At 47.5% G+C, this 23,788-nt stretch overlaps 1 protein-coding gene across 1 annotated transcript in view; it reads right to left on the bottom strand.

The window, feature by feature from the left end:
• LOC120836346 (mediator of RNA polymerase II transcription subunit 26-like) overlaps positions 1 to 23,788 on the bottom strand; it is a 53,445-nt gene that overhangs the window by 8,207 nt on the left and 21,450 nt on the right. Inside the window, exons 2-3 of the mRNA XM_040223678.3 lie at positions 12,347 to 12,421; positions 10,149 to 10,695 (exon numbers count right to left, since the gene is read on the bottom strand). Coding sequence (XP_040079612.1) covers positions 10,149 to 10,695; positions 12,347 to 12,421 — 622 coding nt within the window. The remainder of the gene's footprint in view (positions 1 to 10,148; positions 10,696 to 12,346; positions 12,422 to 23,788) is intronic.

Raw genomic sequence — 23,788 nt, 5'->3', positions numbered from 1 at the left:
GCACTTGTGACGACGGTGGCAGCCCATTAATTTCCCTTTCTTTTGACAGGCACTGAAAGTATAGACCTTTTCACCCTCCGTCGCATGGCTGCTGCCATCTTGGAATCACGTGATGCGGCCGCCATGAGGTGGCTTCAAATCGTCGCTCCTCTCTCCCCTCCTCGCCCTGTCAGAGGCGTAGTATTCCTGTTTTTTGTCGCGTTTTACCACGCTTTTTTTCCTTGCTTTGTGAAGCGCCGTCTGACACTTCTTCTCACTACATAACTGCATGCCATCGTTATGTGCACAACTTCTGCACTTGATTTTAGAGCATGTTTTGACTATTTGCACCATCGGTGTCCCGGAGACGTGCGAGGAAAGGACTCAGCGTTGCTACTGGGTCACATTGAGTACGTAGGTGACCCTAAGGCTCGCAAGGGTTGAGAGGTCAATTATTTATGACAGAGCAGATTTGCTTAAATGATAGTGGCACAGTAAGAAGAGAGAGGTATGTTTATGATCACGCATTAATGACCTTAAAGAAGGCAAATATGGTCAAGGGAAGGAGTCGCTGTGCGTTTCTTGAAAGCATCGTGATCTGCTTTCGTAACAAGCTTTTGATAATATGGGGGGATCATTTTGCGGTATAAACATTCGCTTGATCTGTTTATTTGGAAATTTAAAGGAACTATACACTGTGCTCAGTCTCATGACTGCAGTCATTCAATTATCTAAGGGGGGACACAACCCAGAAAAAGAAATTCTGCAAAAAAAGTTCATTCAGAAAAATTGCCATATTTAGATCCACCAACATCTAGAGAGTAATCCCGGAAAGTTTCATTAGCTTCCACTACATAGTTAATTTTTTTATAAATTAACTTCGGTCCATTGCTGCTAAAGAAAAAGTAGGGGTTGGAGCACCTTGAATGCATTTTTCTCCGTTCCACTTTTCAGCATAAATTTCACTTTAGAAAAACTATTGTTTTCCTATTACACATTACAGAATTACCCTTGGGTGGTTTTCTTGGATAGAACTCGGTGTGGAACATGCCTGGCTGGGTAGTTTTCTTAGTTTAACATTTTTTTTATGCTAAAAAGATATATTTCTAAAAAAAAACACATGTGAATTTTTTTTAGAAATCTTATGTAGGGTTATTTATGAAGAACAATCCAATATAGCAAGATAACTAGCTGGGTATGTGCTATGGGTATTCCTACGACTATATTACACATAAAAAATCACAAATTTTTATTTTATTTTAAAACAATAGTTTTTCTAAGCGAACACACTGACTTCCATATTGCAACATTTACAACTAGTTTCAGAAATGACATAGGACAATGAAATTTGGCAGGGATGGTCTTCCCACTCATATAAACTTCCACCGCGAATTTGACTGAAATCAAGAAAGCAGTACAGAAGTTGACTTTTCTGATATGATTGCAGGGGCCCTGCAATCATATTTAAGCGTCTATCTTTTATGCAATTTCCACGTCTCTTGGGGTCCGGGCAAGCCAGCAGGCACGGAGAGAGTAACTAAATATCAGTGCGCCATATTTTAACCGGATGACATGGAAACCTCCTCCACCGACGAGGGCGACCCGCGGTACCGAAAGCGCGCAAAATGTGACGTATTTGGTCCTGGGCTTACTGGTCAGAGCCGGTAAAAACTTTGTTTTGGTCGAAATACAAAATATAAGTGGCACGAACCGTTTCAATTGTTTATAAAAGTAGTTTTTGTTCACTATTATAGATGAAAAAAAGAAATAAATGCAGTTTATAAAATACAGAAACAAGAAATTACCCGTCGACATACCCGCCGCCAAGCGGTGGAAAAGGCGGTGCATACTAGAAAGGAGTAGTGGGATAAGGCGCCAACACGGAAAAATCCCGGATGTACGAGGTGGCGCCGCAGTCGTATGGACAGAAGGATCCGACCGGCTCCGAGCGTTACGAAGGCCTTCGGCGAGAGGCTTTGTCTTGCGGTTTGGCCGTTTCGCGGTATGGCAGCGCGAAGTGGCTCCCATTCTGAACTGATCTTTACCCCGTGTTTGCTGTCGTTTGTGGGCAATGAAGTGTCATGCCGAATTAGTGTTTAATCGCGCAGCAAATGCAATGAAAGCCGCTTTGGCTGCCCGCTGCATACAGCCTATCCAGAACATGCTTTAGTGGCGCCCTCTCGCGCTGTCGACACGGAGTGCGGCGGCCGTGAGCGCTCGATGAGCTTACTATTCCTCCTCTAGTTCACGGCCACTCAAGCCAGGACCTACGACGTCATGAAGGAGGTTATTTTTTGCTTGTTTTTGCAATTCTAAATTGCCTATAATTTTTAAAATAAAGAAAATTTCGCGAAAAGAAAAGTTTCACTAAGTTACTACGTTCAGTGCGCTCAGGTTCGGTGCAAATTAAAAACCAGTAAAAAAGTCCTTGCAGGGCCCCTTTAAGATATCCAATTTAATTAATTTATTTAGACACAAAGAGTTGGGGATCGGGTGAAAAATGTAAAAGACAGCTTGTGAGTGTCTGACGAAAGTGCCCAAGGTACGTAATATATGATGCCAAAAAAAAAAACACTTCTGCATGGAAATCACTCGAGTGCAGCGTTGCCGAAGCCGAATTTACTCTCGACGCCACTGAAAGTGAAAAGCATATCTGTTGAAACAAATAAAGATACGTCTACACAAATACATGAAGTGGTGCTTGGCATTTGACTTGAGCCAAGCTTGCTGGAAGTCGATTCCCTTGCGCCATTTAATTTTATTCCGCAATTTATACGGAAGACAGACGTCAGACTTCAATTAACGGGTTTGTCCCTTCAGTCATACTCTAAGTATGTTAAAAGAAAATGTCAGTATAACAAATATAGTTTCCTAAGGTCAACATTGTGAAATGCTGCTAATTAATACTTTAGCACAGCTGATAGTTGAAGAAAAGTACTACTTGGCCTAGGAGGCACCATCGAAACATCTCTGGTGTACTTAATTTTTTTAAAGAAACCGATCGAGACAATACCGCTTCTCTTTTGCATTCCATGCGTCATTACACGGGAGTTTCCCGGTCAGCAATTTCCACAAATGGTGTCCTCGAGAACCGAACAGTGAGCACTGCCTCCATGCATTAGTTTCTTCATTCGTTTATTTTTATAAAATACTAACAGCGGGTGTGTCCCATTATGGCCGTAGACATAGCTAACCTTACCCCGACATCATTTCAGTCGTTTCGTTGCCGAACCTGGCACATGAGCAACATGATCAGATGAAGATGCTCGTTAAAACGTCCAGAATTTAGGCTCGCAACTATATCGTAGTTCCCAAGGTAGCCCATTACCACTGTATCATTGGTTCTGTACCACAAGGGATACATTTATATCACAAAACTAAGCAAAAACGGCATCACACACCAACAGCGCCGTGTGACACACGCAACCCTATGGCGTTGCGTGTGTCAGCGCCCCCTGTCCATTGATCAGGTGACTACAGAGATAAAAAGGACTATAGAGGAGGCACTGCCGGTACTAATACCAGCAATACAAGCTCCATGACCACGGTGGCAACTTGAAAACACCGGCAGTGCCGTTTAACGAACGACGGAGAAACTGACGGAGACTGTGGCGTGTGCAAGAACTGCTTTCGCAACGTTTTGATCTGGTTATTAGACGTCGCCAAAACAGTTTACGCATGTACCACGGGCTCCAAAAGTCATTCCCATCTCTTATCAGATAGCACTGCCACTATCTGCCAGTTGCTGCTGTGGCCATCCGATTCGAAATTATCGCCGTTGTGGCGATCGCATTGTTGCACTTCGACGCTTGCGTATGCACAGGTGGATGGCAGTATGCAGATGTGCGTAATATTGCGGATATTATAAGCTGAAACGGTCCTTTCTGCTTCATTGGTGTGTAGGCCAGTTTTTGAGGGGGGCTGTGGTCCAATCTAGGAAGTGAATGCAAAGTTGAGGTCCCATACTTCGGACCTTTTGACGAATTGAGGGAGAGCTTACTGGTGAGGTGCAACGATGGGCAAGTAGGTGCGCGATCAAACAAATAAAAACTGTGCAAAACTGACCACAAGGACAAGTAGAAGACACGGACAAAAACAGTGCGGGCTGTTTTTGACCATGAGATTGACACAACTGTGTGACCGTGACTACGACTGCGATGGAAAAATATCCTATATAGTTCTCCCTCTTCTGTAGGGTGATTACCTTCCTGCCGGTGGAATGCGGGACACCCTGACCGGGCGGGGAGGAGAGTAAGAGGAGGACGGTATTTTCACGACTCGGGAGATAAGTATGCAGGGAAATTCACCAATGCGCACACCCCCAAGTCCTGTGCTGTCCGAAAGCGTATTATACACCTGAAAATTGTATGCGGCAATTAAACTAAGTTTCACTCACAGTGATATACTTTTGTTTATTTGTCATGGTAAATATTTTTTTTTAAAAGTATCTAAGTTGAAAACATAAAGATCGACTGCACCAGACCCCAATGCATCAAAAGGAAATAAAAAAAACAGTAAATATTTTTCGGCTTATTGTTTCCTGTCGATATTTACTGTTATATTAACATGCTCCTACACAAAAATAAAACCTTATGTTATTGCTTTTTTGACCGTTGTGAGTTACAGGTTTTTTTGCCTTCTGTGGCCGTCTTCACTAAAAAAAAAAAAAAAAATGCTTTCCACAACAACCCTTTCACATGATACAGTATGATTTGCAACTAATTACAATAGTTCATTTTTCAGCTTTTGGCGAGCAATTTTCGCTTGCAATATTTTGCCATCAAGGGGAGAGGCAGATCTCCTGCAAGAACAACGATTGCTTCCCTCAGTGCTTGGCAAGAAAATGACATACCATAGAGATTCACACATTTATCAGCGACCTCCGCAGTTCCCCGTTGTTCGGAAGCGCCATAATTTGCGCAGTGAATGTTACGACAATGTGAAATGCGAGACTTTTTGAAGATTTTGGAATTTCTTCCGGGACGTGGGACACGAGCCCTCAATCTGGGACAGTCCCGCGAGTCGTGGGACGGGTGGTCACCCTACTCTTCTGTGCCAATTTCGTGATCTTGTGACTAATGAAAAAATGAATTGTGTCACTTGAAATAATGTGACACAAAATTGTGTAAATTTTGTGACTAAGATGAAAAAATGCCCTGTATAGTTTTCTTCTTTTGCGTGAAACTTTTTTGTTCCGAAAGAAAACGATAGCCGCTAGCCAGCGCTGTGTTTGTTTGTGTCTTCCACTTGTCCTAGTGTTTATCTTTGTGCTGTTTTTGTTTCTCTGAGCTTGCTACTCTCTATGACTGGTGGTTTCTCCTCCCGTATTCACATAAATAAAGTGGAAAGAGTGCTGCGCTTTGTGGGTCCTGCTATTCTTAACATGCAAAAGACTATAAGCTGCCCGGCTGTGAAGTAAAAACTCAGCAAACCAGTAACCATTCATTCATAACTAGGCCATTGTTTCTGGTGTATATTTACAAGAAAAATTTTCGAATATTTTCAGTTTATTTTTTAAATATTGGTGCATTTCAGTGATCTGCTTCAGATATACACAAAAAACAAGTTACAGAAAGGAAAAAAAAATCTCATGTATAAAAAAAATTAGGAATTCTAGTCCAAAAGGGGCACTTTTGACAAAAAAAAAAGGTCCTAGCTAGTGCAACAATTTCGAGATATCGGTGCTTTTAAGTTTTATCGGATTCCATAGTTTTGACGACAAGGGACGTTTATTGGTGTATATTGGCATTTCTCGGATAAAACCAGAAAGTCTATGGCCTATCCACAACGTATCCGGCCCCGCATATAGCACCCTAGAGTATTACACCTGAAAAGTTGGCTTCATCGCCTCTAAAAGTTTTCCCCAGACGTAGCCACCAAATCAATCGGTGTCTTACACCGTGGATTCACTCGAGACCCCGTTTTCGGTTTGTCCTTTTGTATTAAGACCTTGCATCTTGCCACTGTTACCAAGCTCTTAAAAGCAAACACTAACACGACACGTGCACACACTAATTTCCCTATGAAAACTTTGGACTGCCTTCCGAAACTAGTGCACGTGCCGCGTCGTCACAGATTCCGGGAACGTACACCAAACATAATGGCAACTAAAAGAATGAGGAAAGAAAAGGTATTGCTCTACCACAAACAACAAAGTGGTCAGTCCAGGACTTTTTCTTCCTTTGACAAGCTTCGTCCTGCGTACATAATGTCTAAACACAATTGATATTTGCAGCGTGTACGATGCGCATAGAACAGAACGCCGCGACCCCGCGTCTTGCGGGAGTTTGCCCTGTTAGAGATCCCGGGAGGGGAAAAGAAAAAAACTAAACACTGAAAATGGTGCTGCAGCAAAGAAAAAAAAAAGACTGGAGGCATTTTTCTGTCATTCTACTCATCCCCCCCTCCCTCAAAACCTTCCAAAACTCGTGAGAGTCCAAAGAAAGAAAAAATTTAAAGGTCACTTAAATATTACACTCTTCCTTTCCTACAAAGTCCATTTGAATAAGGAGGTGGCCTCAGCGTCCGCTCCACATGACTGCCTCCACCCAATGGGGAGGCAGACGCAAAATCTCTGTTTGCCGACAAAAAAGATGTGCCCCGACCTCTCGAAGGTGCGTCTGTCGACGGTGCAGACGATCCTGTAACAAGTCGCCACAAGCGCAGAGGGAAGGCGCAACGATCACAAAATGGGAAACCAAAATCAAAAGTGGGTACACGGCCGGCACTGCCATAATGGCACTTTGTAATAACCCACCTTCCGCAGCTCCGGCGGCGACCAGCCTCCAGAGACGAGTTGTGCGACCCCTGAGGGGTCACGCAACTCGTCTTTGTGACGTCGTCTGCTAGCATCGTGCTCGTTGTGGGACGCCACAAGATGTGCTCGCGGCAACGTGAGCTAGGCTGGCTAACGTTGTGGCTCCACAGCAGGGATGTATGAGGAAGGATGACGCAGGCCTCGTCTTCCGGTTGGTATTGATTCGGCACCTTTTACTCGGCATCAGACATTCTGTACTAAGTCGTCATGGCCAGCTTCCTTGTTGCCACGGCACAGCACTGCTGCGAGAGCACGTGGCTTCCTCTCGAGTTCCACTTACACATGTCTTAGTGCGAGCTACGCGCCAAGGAAAGCAATGTGCTCGTGCACATATCTCCGACGACGCTCGCGTGCTAAGGAAGCTATGCCACCCCGGGCAACGTAGCACAAAATACCAGACGCAGAGATATGCCAGACGAGGTAATTGAGGCTTCATTGTGGTGCCAATAGAGAAACAGGAAGAAATGGAAAGATAGAAGCGAGCCGCGCAATTTTGAACGGCTTCAATCGGATTGCTTAGAACAGATTAGTGGGGATGCACCCGGAGTATTATGTTCCATAGTGTCTAACCCAGGGGTCTCAAACACGCGGCCCGCAGGCCGCATTCGGCCCGCGACTCGCTGGGACGCGGCTCTCAGGCAACCGGCTATGAGTCCCGGTTCCAATGTGTCGAGCGCTAGAAATAATATCCGCCATAGGAAGCTCATCTCGCCAGTTCGGTTTCGCTCGAAAAGTAGCTCTGCTCTTTTAACATATCAGATAGTTTATATTTATCTTTGTTCAATTTCCACTTGTTTCGATTTATTTTTTGCTTCCCAGCTTCTTGTAATGTACAATTCCGCTACTGGACTGCAAGCGCGAGCACTTCTTTGAATTATGCATCCTCTGATCTCTATGGATGCACCTCGGCTCCGCGAACTCTCGTTCAGCAAGAGAAACTGCCAAAGATAAAGCTACAACATCAAAATTCTTGCCATAAAAAAAAAAAAGAAGAAACACGTTTAAAAAACAAGTATTTGTTCAGAGTGTTGTAATAAAAATCGTCAGCAAAGTAAGAGCTGTACAATTAACTGATTGTCTTTTAGAGAGATGTTGAGCTCAGTTAATTCCTGGGTGAATTGAGCAGCAGGAACGGCAGTGCACTTGCTCTCTTGTTGTATTAAAGTGCCAGCACGTTGGAGGGACGGTGTTATTTTAATTCTTGGTATCACATCAGGTCAGGACCCACAGTAGTCATATTAAGAAATCAAACCTAATAATGTCACTCGAAAAATCTGTGAGTTTATCAAACAGCATAAAGCATGAGGTCTTTCCTCCTTGATATATTTTAAACCCCGTTTCCCCCCCACCCTCGTCTAACATTGGCCCTTGAACTTTTCGGTTTGGGCAATCTGGCCCCCACACTCAAATGGGTTCGAGACCACTGGTCTAACCGAACTGGGGATTCTAGCGACCTGATTGGCCTAAGCCGTTTTGAAGCACCTTTTGGAGCAGTCAAAACAGTGTTTTGGAGCAGCAAAAGTGGCCTTTGGAGCAGCCAACCAAAGTTTTGGAGCCGCAAAAGTGGCTTTTGGAGCAGACATTCCTAGAAAAACAAAAATACTTGTTTCAAGCGCTGGACAAACGAAGTGCACTTTGCACGCCGCAATAAACAAGTTATGGTCAACCTAGACCACCTGGGAGTCTTCCAACATGTAACTGAAATGCCAATGATATGACACATTTTGCAATGATTCAGTTAAATTGTACCCGCTATAGATAATTAAGAACCAAAGAGCACATATTAAAATTTATTTGACAATGACCAGCTAGTAGTGAATATCACAGCATTAGGTTGACTAGTTATATAATATAATAAATGCAAGCAGTCTCCGCCTGACAAAACACGTAACTTCTGCAGTGCAGTGCGAAACTGAACACAAGACAAAGGTGCATTACGACTAGTGGGTGCTTTTCTTTTTGCTTTTCGTAACTTTCTGCAAGGCATCTGCAAGCCTCACTTTGCCTTCGACAAGTAATGAATGTCCACTTTCAATGTCTCCAAAAAGACATTGAGACATCCCACGAGTGTACAGTGCTGTAGGCGTTGCCGAGCTATTCTGAAAAACCGCTTGCTACCATTTCACTGTTTTCCGAGGTGCCAGATTTTTGTCAAAAGTAGGCAAACGTGAAACAATAGATTGCAAGCGTCCCGGCTGGCGCCTCTGTCGTGCAATCATGTTCGCATGTACATGACAGCAACTTCGGTAGGCTTGCAGTTGCCTTCGTCGCGCACGCGGAGATGGGTGTTTAATTGAAACCGAAACCATGCCACTCCGCTCCGTCGCCAGCTGGTTCCCAAAATTGTATGTGAAATGCAACGATGCAACTGTCCAGCATACGGAAAAAAACAGTCCAGCGGCACAAGCTTGCCAGGCTGACAGGGCAAGGTACAGGCTAAACACAGAAAAGAGGAACCTGAGCGCATTGATGCAAGAAATCGCAAGCTAGGGTGAAAAAGTTCTTGGAGCACTTCGTGCAACGACTGAACTTGAGACAAGCAAGCGCGGTGTGCGGGTTCCGCGTGCAGACGTTGCCTTCTTTGCTTTAGCTCACTACCCTTCAGCAACTTTCTTTCGCGGAAAATTCTTCGCAAACCGGGGTCCCTCTCAAAAAAAGCCTACCGAGAGAAACCTAGGTAATCAATACTTCGACACAGCAGTCTTTGAGTTAAAGAGGGATTCTTGTAGTAGTCTATAATTTAAACAAGAACAGGAATGTTGATGAACAGGCGGCAGTCCTTAGATTTCAGTTCTGAAAGCGCCATATCTGCAGCGACGTGGAGACGGCAACACCCGACGTCGCGCGACCATGGTGACTGGCAAGCAGGGACCAAATATAATTTTTCCACGGCCGTTGCTTTCAGGAGGGAGTGCTTCAGCTCACAAAGTAACTCCCGCCATGCAAAAACGTGGTTTCGTTTAACAGTATGACGGCATGGCTGGCCTGGTACCTGGCACTCTTCCGTCGGAGCGTCCACACATGCCCGCGTCTATTGTTGAAGAAGTTTTAAAAGACGCAAGACGAGAGCGCGAAACGAGAGACGGCAGGAAAAACCATGCAAGACCGGATGAACCATTGATGCAGGGTACTTTGTGTCGGGCGGCCGCTTGCGCCGCCTAGCTCACGCATGCTCAATTACGGTACTCAGTTTAGTTTAGGTTTTGAAAGACGACCGAAATGGCTCCTCTGGTGCAGATTACCCATATTTTGGCAAAATGTAGCAGGATGTAGCAGGGTTCGCCTCTTGGCGCAGTTTGGTGCAACAATCACATCACTGGGATTCGAATAGGGCAAAAACATGACGAGTCACCTCGATCCGCCGATTTCCTGAGCCTCTTGTTGGCCACGTTGTTCTTCGCCACAGGCTCCAGACCGGTGGTGGGGCTCCGGGGGTACGGGTGCGCCAGAGGCGAGCCTGGCGACGTGGGTGCGGACCGGCACGCTGGACTCACGGGCTTGAACCCGCCATTGCGCGTCCTGGGCGGTGCTGCTGTTGTAGCCGCCGCCAACGCTGCGGGGGGCACCGGGCTGTTGGACACGCTAGAGCAGCTCGGGCTGATGCTGCGTGGCGCCACGACGCCGGCGAGTCGTGCCGGCCGCAGCGCCGGACTGAGCAGCTTGGATGCCACGATGGGTCCCAGGCCGGGTCCGGGGCCGGGCCCGACGCCAGGGCCGGGGCCAGGCCCCAGCGTGACCGGGGGCGTCGGGGCGCCGTTGGGGGTGCCGGTGCGCTCTGCCGGCGCGCCGCAGGGGAGCAGGCGGCGCCAGCTCTTCACCAGGTCCTTGGCCCGTCGGGCCAGCTGCTCGTTGCTCGTCTTTTTGCGCAGCTCGTTGATGTAGCGACCCAGCCGTGTGCGCTGAAACCGGCAGCCCGCACTTAGGACGGGAAAATCCTAGCCGCCGGTTGTCACCCAAAAAAGCGAGTTATGGGCAGGGTCTAGCAAACTTAGCCGGCGGTTGTTTGCCTAAAGCAACAACAGAAGGGTGTAAGAGGCTTAGCCAGTGGTTGCCGTTTAGGGTGCAGTAGCTGGAATGCATTTTCCACTGGCTGTGTGAGTCCTATACCACCTCGCGCCCATGTAAAGAAAAACATCGCCTTTCCAAATTTTGATTGAAAATGAAGCTTTTGCAGACTCTGACATTGGCTGCAACAGAGACCATGCCGGAGCTTCTCGGTGAAACCGTGAGGCTTGTTCTTTGCTCGACATGAGGTAACAAGAAGCGGCCTCTTGGCAGAATAAAAACTCTGTAGTTTAGCAAGTGGCCTAATATGTGGTACATTAGCACTGGACAAGACTGTTAATCTTTGAGCTCCAAGGTAAACCCATGATGTAGGGAAAGTAAACTATTGCCTGCCTACGAACGAACTCCGACATGCCGAGAACTTGCCTTAGCAATCCCGTATGGACCAACAATGTCTGCAACGTCACAAATATATGGGAAGTCAGACGCTTGAAAACGGAAGCAGCGTATTTGGTGGTGACGTAATGTGAAGTAAAAGTGACCAATGGAAATCAAAACTTAATGGCCAAATGGTATCCAAAATTCATCGCGTGGCATCTCACCGCTAGGATCTTTTTCCTTCTGGAAAAAGCCGAAGGAAGCTGACCGCGCAGAGTCAGATCACCCTCCTCTCCCTCGTTACATTCCGTCCCAACCAGTCTTTCCTGCCCCTCCACCAGTGAGCCTGACAAAACAATTATCCATCGCCAAATAACAAGAGCCATGCATCTTTTACTTTTGAAAACAAAGACTTCCTTCCTCTGTTCCGATAATGGAGGCTCAGCGTGTGGACGAAGGAACAGAAAATTATCCCTAATAATGGAAAGGTTAGCGGTGCCCAGAGACAGAGGAGCACTTAATCTGTCCCTTTCTGGTCCCTGCATGTTACCTCTTGGTGCCGTTATCCTTTCCCTTTGTGCCATTCATGCCCACATGTGTGCTCTTCTACAGCCTCCTTCCTGCTTTATATATGTATATCTATACACAAAGCATGTATCAATAAATACAAATACCATATTTCCAGACTAAACATGGTTAAAAGTTGCAAGGCTTTTTTTTTCTATAAGTTTGTTCATTATGATGAGATGCAACAAATTTCACTAATGGCAGAATATGTTAATCATTATTTCTGGATGATAAATGCCTCTTTGTGCATTAATAAAGCAGGCATTTTTCAAGATGTGCTGTGTAAAAACAAAAAGGAGTTTTTTAATTGCAGACCATGCATTAGATTCAAACTATGTAGAGTGCAAACCAAGGAAAAAACTTTTCTTTCCGCCGCAACTTGCTCCTACAGACTATGCATGGGCCACTGACTGTAGTCCTGAAAATATAGTACCTGTTCCACGCTGGATGAATGCGGAGAGTTTATTCCAAGCACTAATATTATTGAAAAAAAAAAAAAAAAATGTTATGGCCATTTAGCTTTGTTGTACACAAGTGCCTCAGGTTTCCTCGATTCCTTTCCCCTTCCCGAGGCCCGTTGCTATTCGCACAAGCACTCACCTCCAGGGCGTCCTTTGTGATGGGAGTTCTTTCCAGCATGCCGATAACCTCAATGACGGCAGCCATGTCGACCACCTGCGAGGAAGAGACAACCACATGTGTAAATGACCGTGCCAGCAAAAAACACACGCGTGTCAACCAGACTGTTTAAAAAAAACAAAAAAACATTTTGCTTCTTTTTAGGGTTTTTTTAACAGTGACTATCAGTGAAAACTAGTCTCATGATGTAAAAGTTATGCTAAAAGTATTTATTTTTATGGAGGGAAAGTTTAGTTTGTGACATATGTGTCCTTCTTGGCCCTTTCCCAGGGGCATTCCAGCCCCCACTTAGCGGTACAGGCTACAGATGTCGCACAGCACAGCAAGAGCATCTTCTTCGTACGCCAGAACACTCGACAATACCAGGGTCGCACGTTTTGAATCCTGCGACTTCCTGCCGAAAATGGGCAGCCGTGTAAACATATGCGAATTGAGGGTGCTGCACCAACGAGCCCTCACCGTCCGACTACGGAGATCCAATTATAAAGCCGCACATGAACAAAGCCTGGACGGTCGTCTGAATCGCCCAAACGACAACCGAGGAATGTAACTAATCCAATGCAAGCTGCGTGTGTTGGAAGATTATAAACCAAATTCAAGAACAAGTTCTTGCGTTCACAGTCTACATTCACACGTGTCAGTGTTAGATAACTGTGATCAAGGTCTCACTGCAGGCCTGAAGCAGCTACCTACTTTTTGTTTAATAGTAATGTTTCATAAACATAAAAGAATGTGATTTTGCCGTAATAAAGATTTTGTCTTAGATGCATTGGCGCTGGGCGGCAATACTGCTTTGGATGTGTTTTCCTTTATGCAAGCTTATTGGCACTAGTGTGACCTAAAGCCCCGATAAAATCCACACTTCGTGTTGTTTACAAGTAGCGACCAGCAGTGTTGCGAGAACGCGCGAGACACGTGCCGCGAGCAAAATTTGATGCATCTGCGCATTTGACACTCCTTGTAAGACGAACACAAATACATACGGGGGCTTTAGTACGAACCCAGTGTCGTCGCAGGTAATGCAACTGACCCAGAAGCCTCTTTGTTGCGGCGTAATTTCAAGGACAAAATGGGACCTACACTTTCTCCAGAACTTGGTGACATAGTCACTGAGATGACTATGTTGACATAGTCACGGGAATTACCCCTCAGTGACAATAGTCGAACGCGGCTCGCGGAGCGCACACCAGCACCTTGTGAGCACTCGATTTCAGCTTGTGACAGTCAGTGCCTCGGGAAACATTCCAGGCAGTGCCCCGCATACAGTCAGTGCGTTGACAGGAATAGCCAAACTCTAACCATGTCTGCAGCTCAGCACGTGCCCCTTGTTTTACTACCACAGCAGGTGGCCACGATGAACATTGGCTGCACATGGTTGGCATCAGATCCCGCAGCTACTTGTTCTGGCTACGGTTTAAAGGGCTGAATGCTGCTAGTTTTTTCTAAATTTTTTTTTACTTTGTCCAACATTGTGTGAACAGAAAAACTAACATGTGTCTTGTAAGCTATGAACGTTGCTCTTAAACCGAAAATTTCGTATTCTGCTTAAGTTCTGGAACAAAAAAATAAAAATTTAACACACGGTTCAAGTCTGGTTTAGAGAAAAACATACACCAACACCATGTGTCCGGCCGCTGCAGTGGTGCTGTGAGTTGCAAGGCGCACGCGCAGTGAGTTGTTTGTAAACAGCGTTGTTGGTCTATATATATATATTTTTTTTTTTTTCATTTTCGCTTTTTTGTTTTTGCTTTCCGTTCGATACCCTAGTCCCAACCACGTCTCGACCAGCGTCCGCGCCGTGCCTCGGCCCGCTCTGGCACCAGCCACACCGACCGGTCCCACAAAGCGACGTCCACGCGGTTTGCGACCGCAGCGCCACGCGTATAGTTCACGCCGCTGCCGCCGCGATCGCCCCAGTCGGCTTCCTTCTGCCGCGCCGTCGTCGGCGGCGCTTGGCCCAGTCCAGTGTTGTCAGATGTAGGGACATGTCCCTACTCGTAGGGACATTCGCGGTTTTTTTTACGCTGTAGGGACGTAGGGACGGTTTTGAGTTTTCGAGGAGTTTGTAGGGACTTTGTGTGACAACCTCCGTTTTTTTTTTTTTTTTTTTTTTTGTGGGGCGGGGGAGGGAGGTGGGATGGCGAGTGGCGCTTGTGCTCGCTCGAGTTACGGTAGTCCAAATGTTGGCCTCGGCTGAAGCGTTCTTTGAGGGGCCCGGCTGGCGAAGTCGCCTGTCGTCTTGATTATTGTCTTGGTTTGAGCCTATCGTCTTTATTTTATCTGCCTCGTGCGATGTGTTGTTGAGCTCAGCTGGGCGAATACCTCTGGCATCAGATTGCGCCAACCAACGAATTGTGGAGCGAACCGTCCCTGAATAAAAGCGGATAAGTCATTTTTCTCGACATTTTATATCAATGTTGTCTTTTGTATGTTACATATGTCACTACCGCAAAAACTAGAAAAGCTGGCAAAAATAAATTCTCCGTCATCCACACTTGTAGAATGGTTTGGGAGCAAGTCGGGCCCTGCAAAGGCAGGGCCCGGATTAATGTACGGGCTAAGGGGTCTGCAGCCGAGGGCCCCAGGCTGCCAGGGGGCTCCGTGGTATGTTATGCAATAAACACAAAATTCTTTGTTATACTGAATACCTGGATTGACTTCTATTTTTTTTTTTTTTTTTTTGTCCTCTTACATACTCTAAACGACTTAATTTTCGCGAAGACCTAATTTTCGCGAACCGCTTACAATTCGCAAAAAATAAATCGGGCGAACGATTCCGGTAAAATGTAAACAAAATGAAATCTATATTGAGATCCCACCGCGTCGCAAAAATTAGAACCCGCGAATTATTCCAAAACTCCAGCTTTGACCTAAATACAAAATTCAATCGCGTGTTTGTAAAAAAAAGAAAAAAAAGAAAAGGGAAAAGCTAACTAATCAGTTGCAACGCGCTCACGGAGAGGTGCAGAAGGCAGGCTCGCTCAAATAAGCAAAATAAATAAAATACGGCTTTTTTTTCACCTGTAGGGACAGCCATAGGGACATTTGCACACTCGGGTAGGGACACATAGGGACTTTTTGGCCTGCACGTGGGGACTTTCGGGTTCGGCAATCTGACAACACTGGCCCAGTCCGCTTTTTTGATCAGGCGGTGGCGGCCGGGGTCATCGGCACCGGGACGGCATGCGCGCGGGGGCTAACCCCCTCTCGAAAAGCCGTCCGACGTCACACCTTCCGGAAATGCCGCCACGTCCGGTCGGCACCCACCCCCCGAGACCCCCCTCAGTCTAACGGACACGAGAGCGCGCCGCCGGCCACGGATCGGAGAACGCGGAGTCATCTTACGTAAAGGAAGAGCAGAGAACAAAGCAGCGCGCTCGCACATGCGTTCGTAAGGCAGTGGAAACCAGATGACACAATCGCACGTCAGAACAGACGGCGGGTGGAAACGCAAACGAGAGGGCGTGGGCGGAGGTTCCTTCGGACACTGGTCAAAAGAGCCACATTTCGCCCAGGCAATAATAAGAATAACGATTCCCACATTTGCTAAACTGTAAAGGCTAAGAAAAAAATGCCGCGTTTTATTCGTATTTACCTCTAGCACCGTAGTAAAAACAAAAGTACGGCTCCACGCTAAACGTTACCAATTTCCTCTTCAATTTCTTTTTGTTTGTTTTTGTTTAGACGAACTTAGTGTAGAATTAAGTTGTATGCATTTTGGGTTAGCTGTATGTTATTTTCTCAAGCCGTACACATTTCAAAATCCGAAGGTATCGTTTCTTCCTTTAACAACCAAAGGTTGTAAGAACGAGCAAAGCTTAAATAATGCGCAAAACTTTTTTTTTTTTCGTTTTGATTAGACGATTTTGAGGAGCACTGCAACAGGGAAGTTAGAGTTTCGTAGACGTCAATTAAAAAAGTTAGTCACGAGAATTTTACTTTCAATATCGTTAAAATAATTTTGTATCACTAACTGGTGTTCGCAGACGTATTACTGTTTGTTCGTTGCAGGATGATCGCCGGAAATTTCGAATGTTGAGAGAGACGTCCACCCCCGCCGATGTGTACACGATTCAACAGTTGCGTCCGTGCAACATCGAATCCCAAAAGACGCCGAAGAGTGACGTCGCGCGAACGAACTGACAAACTTCAGGCCGACACAAACGACAGTCGACGGAAAGTTTTCGCCTAAAATCAACCAAACGTGTGGGTGGAAATTTAAGACAGCTGGAAGTTTGCCTTCGAATCAAATCTTTACTGCAGCTGGGAAATTCAGCCAATCTGGTATTCGACGGCTAACCTGGGGTCTTGAATCTGTACCATGCGGGAGTGTGATTACACGATGCTCGATATTGAAAAATTAATTCTTGTACGCGCACAGAAGCAACGTAACAAGCTCCAGACCACTTTTAAAGGGGCATTCAAGTGCTTTTCTTTTCAGAAGCTCATTTTCGACGGAATATAGTTGCTCTTGGGCTTCAGTCAATAAAAATGATTAGTTCTACAGCGTATACACTAACGCGCCGATCCCACTTTGAACGGTACGCATAACTCGAGTTCTTATTTAACGTAATGCGCTAGGATTTACTATGGAGGTGCCCAAAGGTGGTGGAAGCTTTCACTAAAATTCTGGAAAGATTGCCTCAACCAAATAAATCACAACAATTAAAAAAAAAAAAAAAATTAAATAAAAAAAGCTGTTTCCCCGTACCTCGCATATGACACCTAAATAATATTTTGTGTCCGGGCCAACTGAAGTGAAGAATGGGTGAGCCAATTGTATTTCCTTTCCATTTCACCGATTCTCCAGTCGTAATAAATGCCAGAATAGCACTAAACAATTTCTTTATGATTTTGAGAAGAAGAAAAAAAAAGTTTTTATTTGTTTTTTACTCCGGAGGGTTCGTGTATTCATACTCTCAATTAATGAATGTACCACTTTCGGGCACTTCTGTAGCAAATCCAAGCGCAATACGTAAAAAAAAAAAAAAAAAAAAAAAAGACTTTTGCGGAACGTCCAAAGTGGGATCAAAGTGTTAGTGTAAACGCCGGTAGATGCCGGGGGGGGGGGGGGGGGGGGGGGGGGGTTATCTTAAAATTTGAGAAATGAAAATAGTTAATTGGCGTGCAAATTCGGAACGTTACTATTATTGCACCTTTTAGGCTCGTTGTGCATTATATTTTGACAAAAACACGTCAAATCTCTGGGTGGATACGCAATACAGCAATTATTTTTAAGGTCACTCTAATTATTGTTGTCTGACAACGCCGTCTGACGGCGACCCCCGGTGTCTGCTCCAAGTCGCAGAAAGAGGGGCGCGTCACGATCTTTTATTACATTTTTAATAGCTTCACTAGCGTAATTTCGAGATTTTTCTAGGATGTTTAGAGCCCGTAGATTGAGTTATCTATCACCACAGGAGACGATCCCAAACTCCACTCGACTATCCCATAAGGATCGTTTGTACACAACAATTTTCTCTCCTGAAAACTGAAGATAGAAACCAAAAGCGTGCGCACGTCGTTCTACTAACCGCAAATAAAAGCGAGCGCTCTGGCAACTCGCAGAGCACAGCTGACTCAGCTCCTACGAACCGGCGGCCTCGGTATCGCCGACTCGGTTCGCAGCTAGCACTTGACACATAACTACTCGTTCCTACGATGCGCCCTAAGCCATCTAGAGCGTCTGACATGCTTACTCAGTGCCACAGTGCACTGTTTTTTGACATCTTGTAAACCCATCTCAGGGTTTACAACATGTCGATTAATTACCAGCTCGCCTGCACTCTCTCACTGCTTACTGTTTTGTTTTTTAATGTCAAAAAGCATTTTTTCGAGTGATTTGCCCAAATCCCTTTCTAACTGGCGCGATTGGCTCCTCCAGGTGTGACCGTCGTACAGGGAGGCCTCAGACATTGTTTGTGGACCGTCTTTTGCATGAGGTATTAGCAGTCTGGCCGCGACAATGGGTGAAGACGAGGGGCGGTCGGAAATTCGGCACCGGTGGTTTCTCGCTCACCAACGCAAACGCACTCCTCTCCCCTCTTTCTCTCGACAAAAACCGCAACGTCGGGAGTTTTTGAAGAGGAAGCCCCCGCAGGCGTGAACTAAGCATCCGGGGTTGACAGCGTTGAAGCGACAACCCCCGCACAACGTGCGTCGAAACACTGCCACCAACGGGGTCAGTCCCAACACACCAAGTCAGTGAATTGTACGACTTTGATATGCCAGATCAGGATGGGGTTGGTGAGGGTGGACGTACAATGCGCGTATCATAATCGGACGATAATAGATAACTCGACTAATGTCGTCTCAAATAATAATAGAAAGAAATAATGGGTCATTATAGAAAACAAAATATTATGAAACAGCGTAGCTCAGAGTCCGTTCGGCAGCATTCTCCTCGTAAAGTATACCCGTATCATAATCAACCCCACAGCCACTCCCACGAACGGTCACGTACGCCCCGACCCCACGAGGGCATTTAAAGGAAATGCCAGAGTCGACCCATAAATTAAATTACGAGAAAAGAGCGGCTCTTCGATAAAATCGCCTGTGATCGACTTTCCCGCTCCGATAGCGAACGTCCCGGTGCCAGTTTAGCGCACCCAGAGCCAGCGGCCCGTCCGTTATTCCGAAGTACGCATTTTCGCTAAGGCCTCCCCGATATCGCCCGCGCTAAGCCTATTTTAGGCCTAGCCGCCCGCTCCTCCATCGCGCAGCGACGGCCGCCTATCTGGACGCTCCCGAGCGCGCGGCGCCCCACTCCGCAACGCGCATGCGCGCGCACCCCTACATCGCCCCGTCCAACCAAATCACGAACAAAAAAAGAGTGCGCCTTCGATTTCTCCGCCCTCTCAAACGCACGACGTCGATTCCCACGAGCGTCCCACCCCGCGCAGCACGCGAACCAAACGGCGATGACGTCACAGAGTCGCGTCAAGTTCCATGCCGCTAGCCGTACGCATCACAACAAACCAACGCGCTGCGCGGTCACATGCTCCATGACGTCACGGCCGTGCGGGGCGCCGCATCGCGGCGAGCGCCCCGCGCGCTCCCCCCCCCTAGACGGCGAACAGCCGGGAATGCGGTGCGGTCGTCCCCGCGCCGCTCCCGGCCGGAAAGCCCGGGCAACGTGCGCGGCCTGCGCGGCGGCGGGCCCCGCGCATGCGCGCAGGCGCTGCCCCCGGTGTCCTCCTCTCCCTCGACGGGAAGAGGAGGAGGCAGCCGCGAAGCCCCGAGCAGCGCGCGAGGCCGCTTCGGCGACGGCCGATATTTCAGAGGCTTGCCGAGAGCGGCCGACTGCGGGAGCCTGGCTCTGCGGCCGTCGCCGCTCTCTCGGCCGGAACACGTGCTCCTCGACGGCTGTTTGTTCGCCTCTCCCTCGCTTCTCCAGCTTCTCTCCCCGTCGCGCTCCCTCGACTGCCTCGACTCGGCGGCGCTACCCCTGCTTCGCTTTCGCTCGCTGCCCCGTTTTGCCAGGATGGCTCGCCGCGAGAGCTCTTTGCCCTGGACAACAAACCGCTCGCAGATGCGCGACCAGCGAATACCTAAACACTCGGCTCATATTCCTTCCGTTTAAAAGGAACGCGTCTTCGGCCGTTGTGTATACCATCCTATCCCGTTCTAGCCCCGCCAAAAAGAAAAAAAAAAAAGTGTTGACAGCGTAAGGTCGGTCTGCCTTTGAGGTGCGGCGACGCTGGTTTACGTTGTAGACGAAAAATTTAGCCAGTGCAGTATGACTGACTGCTAGCCCTGGGGTCTTAACGTGCGCCAAGCAGTAGTGGTAGTCGACCGCACGCCGGTACAACGCACATCCAGATCGAAACGGGCAGGGTCGGAGATTGAACCCACGCTACCTTGGTTCTGCAGCGCGAGCTCTCGCTCCACGCACTCGAGCTGTGGTGAGCTAACACACTCCACCAGATACATCTGGGGCCCTAAACTCGTCAAACACAAAGTTGGAGCCGAAACTTCGCGGAGCGCGCCGATTGGACGTCGACGAAAAAAGCGCCAAGTCATCGTCATGATAGGCCAATCGGTGCGCTCCGTCAACTTCGGCCCGAACTTCGTGCTCAACGAGTTTAGAGCCCCAGAAGTGCTCCCCGAGTGGCGACATATGACGTCATAAAAGAAGAAGTGTCATTTGCTATCGCATGTCGCGGTCCTGGACGTTGCTGCGAGACTTCCGAGGCAAGACGTATGAGCGAACTAGAGTGTCGCTTAGTACCACCTCCTGGCTGCTAAAGCTTCCGTGGATTGTAAAAGCTAGGGTGCCTTCATGTGCGCTTTGCTTAGGGTGGAGACATCTGGCCATTTTGTCTCACACTTTTATTTTTCTTTTTTGTTCTCAAGCGCGTGAAAGAGCGTGTCCCTGCACGCGCTCGTGGCGCTGACAGTGCTATGGCGACATTTTGTTTTCGTCGATTTCTTTGTATTTTACCCGTGAGCGCGTGCTGTCGGCATCGGGTACTACAAAGGGTGGCATCACCCTAGACAGAAGGACATTGAGGCACCCTAGTAAAAGCTAGAGAGCGACCCACACCAGAGTGGGCGTCCGTGACATTCTCCGTCGCTGCTGCGGCAATATCACGCTCCTATGACGTCATCAGGCACACATCGAAGGACCACTTCCGGGAACCTGGTAATTACTCCAGTCGGAGCCCCGGCACCACAATGTAAAAGCGGGGGCCTCCAAACCCCGACCCTCGGTCTTTCCAGTGACGCCCGGCCCACTGCTACAAACGCCAAAAATAAAATAAGCGCGCCAAAGCCGTAGACGAAGATATCAAAATGAGAAAAACTGCACCAAAACTCGGGTGCTCTGGCAATATTATTTATTGTACACTGCCATCATCAACATTACTATTTATAGCCCCCTGTTTCGTGTCTGTGTAACTATTTTTAAATTCCTTCGCGTTCTCGTGTACCGTGCTTAGTGCCTTGTGCCATATCTATTGCACATTGTCCCATCGACCATCATCCTAAGCCTTCTACCTTATGTGGAAATGCCGAAGTCCCTACACACTTTGATTTATGCCTGGTGAGCAGTGCCACCATCATTTCCTAACGTCATACTTAGCAACATATTGCACAAGAAAAGATATAACACATGCATTCATCCACCTTACTTTTTCTTAATTTTTGCTCTAATTTAAAATTTTGTATTTAAATACTCATACAGGTTCATCCATATTTCCTCGTTTATATTGTCTCGTTTTATTCTCCGGCCCTCGAAACCACGACAGATTCTTAATCCAGCTACTTGGCCAAAACGTACTTAGCCATACATGTATCTACGAGGTACTGGTATCGCTCCATATAAAACTCTCCGAAAGCACCGAAAAAAAAAAAAAAAAATCAGTCATGCCATTTTTTTTTTTTATACCGCATGGGGCTCTCCACTCGTATATTTCATGGCTACTTTCTTATGTCCGCCTGGCCACCCCTGCTCTAGCGCACACAGCTAGCACATACGAGTGCAGTGTCTCTAGACTAGCATTTACTTAGGCACCGCTAGATTAACCATACAAAGCGCGACGCTTTGAAGGATTGCCACCGCTAGATTAAACATACAAAGCGAGAATAGTCCTATTGTTATATTACCCAAGCATCAAGAAGAATGCAGGGATTGGAGTTCCACGCGCCGCACATGCTGGCCTCAGCAGTAGTAAATTCTCTAAAGCAAAAACCTAAAACAAATTGTATCTTGCATGCGCGTTCGTCAACGCTTTATTTTGGTTATTTACTTGCCAGGCGGCTCTCCGCTGGTCTATTTTGTTCCCTCGAGCACTGCACACTTCTCCGGCTGAATCAAGTGACGTTCCCGAACAATCACCGAAAGGTCCCGGAGACGCGTAGTCCACGGCGTTTTTCAGAATCCGTCGGTTTTCCGTCGAAACACTCTCTCGAGTTCAGCGCGCCACAAAACGTTCGGATTAAAACGAGAAGAAAGCATGACACACGCCAAGTCCTCATTTGAAGTCACCGCCAGAGCCAATCAGTCCACAAGTTCGCGGCTCTAATCCGGACGAGGGAATGCGCGAAAACAAACGAATTAATTAGACAGCGGAAGTTTTATAGTCTTCTCCAGAACACGGCGACATTGTTCCCCACTGTAGATGATAAATTTAGTCCAGTGCAGTAGAGACTAGGAGCTCCGCCTTCAGCGCAAAGCTCGCTGGCTTCCGCAGTGCTTTGATTCCCCGTGCCAGCGCGAACACACTTGCGTTAGAGAGGGCAGAAAGCTCGCGCAGAAGGCGGAGCTTCTACGCATCACGCGGTGATACACGACCGCGCGCCGGTACGATGCTCATCCAGCTCGAAGCGTGCAGGGATTGAACCCAGGATCCCCGGGTTTGGCAGCGCGTTACCACACTCGGCCACAGGTGTCTCTCGAAACCGCCCAGAACAACCACGGTGACTGGCGACGTCAGCCGGCGCATAATTAGGCACTCCAAGACGCCCGTAGAAACTGGCCGTACTCCGACTGGAGCAAAATCTGACGCTCTCCGTCTAGCGCGTGTCAAAGACTCCGTTCATGTCGACTCCCCCAAAATATTCCAGCCGCAAAAACCTTGGGCCCGCGAGGCCCGCAAGGTCGCGGCCGCTGCTCCCACTCCTCCCAAAAGGAAAGTGGAGGGGAGGGGGTGGGGCGCTTACGCGAGTCTCGAGCGCTCCGCTATGCCGAGTCCCTTCCCACGAGCGTTTGCGAGGTGATGTACAGAGCGCGGCACTGTTAGCGCGAACAAGCGATCGCCGGTTTTTCCAGTTTTTCTCTTTGAAACCGAGGGATGTCATCCAAGTTAGTATTGCTACGGAAAGAGCTCATTTAGTTCTATAATGTAAGCGATACAATTTCGTGCCCGCTAATGCTATTTAGAAGCAAAATGCGAAAATGCGCCGATGTCGTATTCGCGACAGTGTCCCAAAGTGTACATACATACGACGGTTTCCAACGTTGCCCTGGGATTCTATCAAGACGTGAGCAACGAACGAGGCGTGGGAACGCCGCTGAACACACACACACATACAGATGCGTACAAACATGGGCGAGCTTCTCAATTACATGCGTAATCCGCGTTACCGCCGGGAAGGTGATGAAAAATAAATGCTATTATTACTAGTTACCCGAGAGATAACTAACTGACAAGCTGATACCGGGGAGGAGGAGCTTCCTACCACCGACAACGGTTCGCTATCTTGCGCTCGTCGAGCGCGCGTGCGAAGCCAAAGCACGACGAAGGGCAACGTGCACGTGCTGGAGGCCGGGTGCTCCAAAGACACGCCGTTCTTACTTTGTCCGTGACTATCGCGGCGTGCGCGCGCGACCCAAAGCGTCCTTCTGGTCGGCTTTCCATGACCGGCCAAACCGCACGTATTACAAAGCGACGGCTTCTACAG

This window comes from Ixodes scapularis, unplaced genomic scaffold, assembly GCF_016920785.2.
Source record: "Ixodes scapularis isolate PalLabHiFi unplaced genomic scaffold, ASM1692078v2 PGA_scaffold47__10_contigs__length_4178495, whole genome shotgun sequence".
In the NCBI taxonomy this organism is placed as follows: Eukaryota; Metazoa; Arthropoda; class Arachnida; order Ixodida; family Ixodidae; genus Ixodes; species Ixodes scapularis.
The sequence above is the reverse complement of the archived record's forward strand: the minus strand, read 5'-3'. Positions and strand labels throughout refer to the sequence as shown.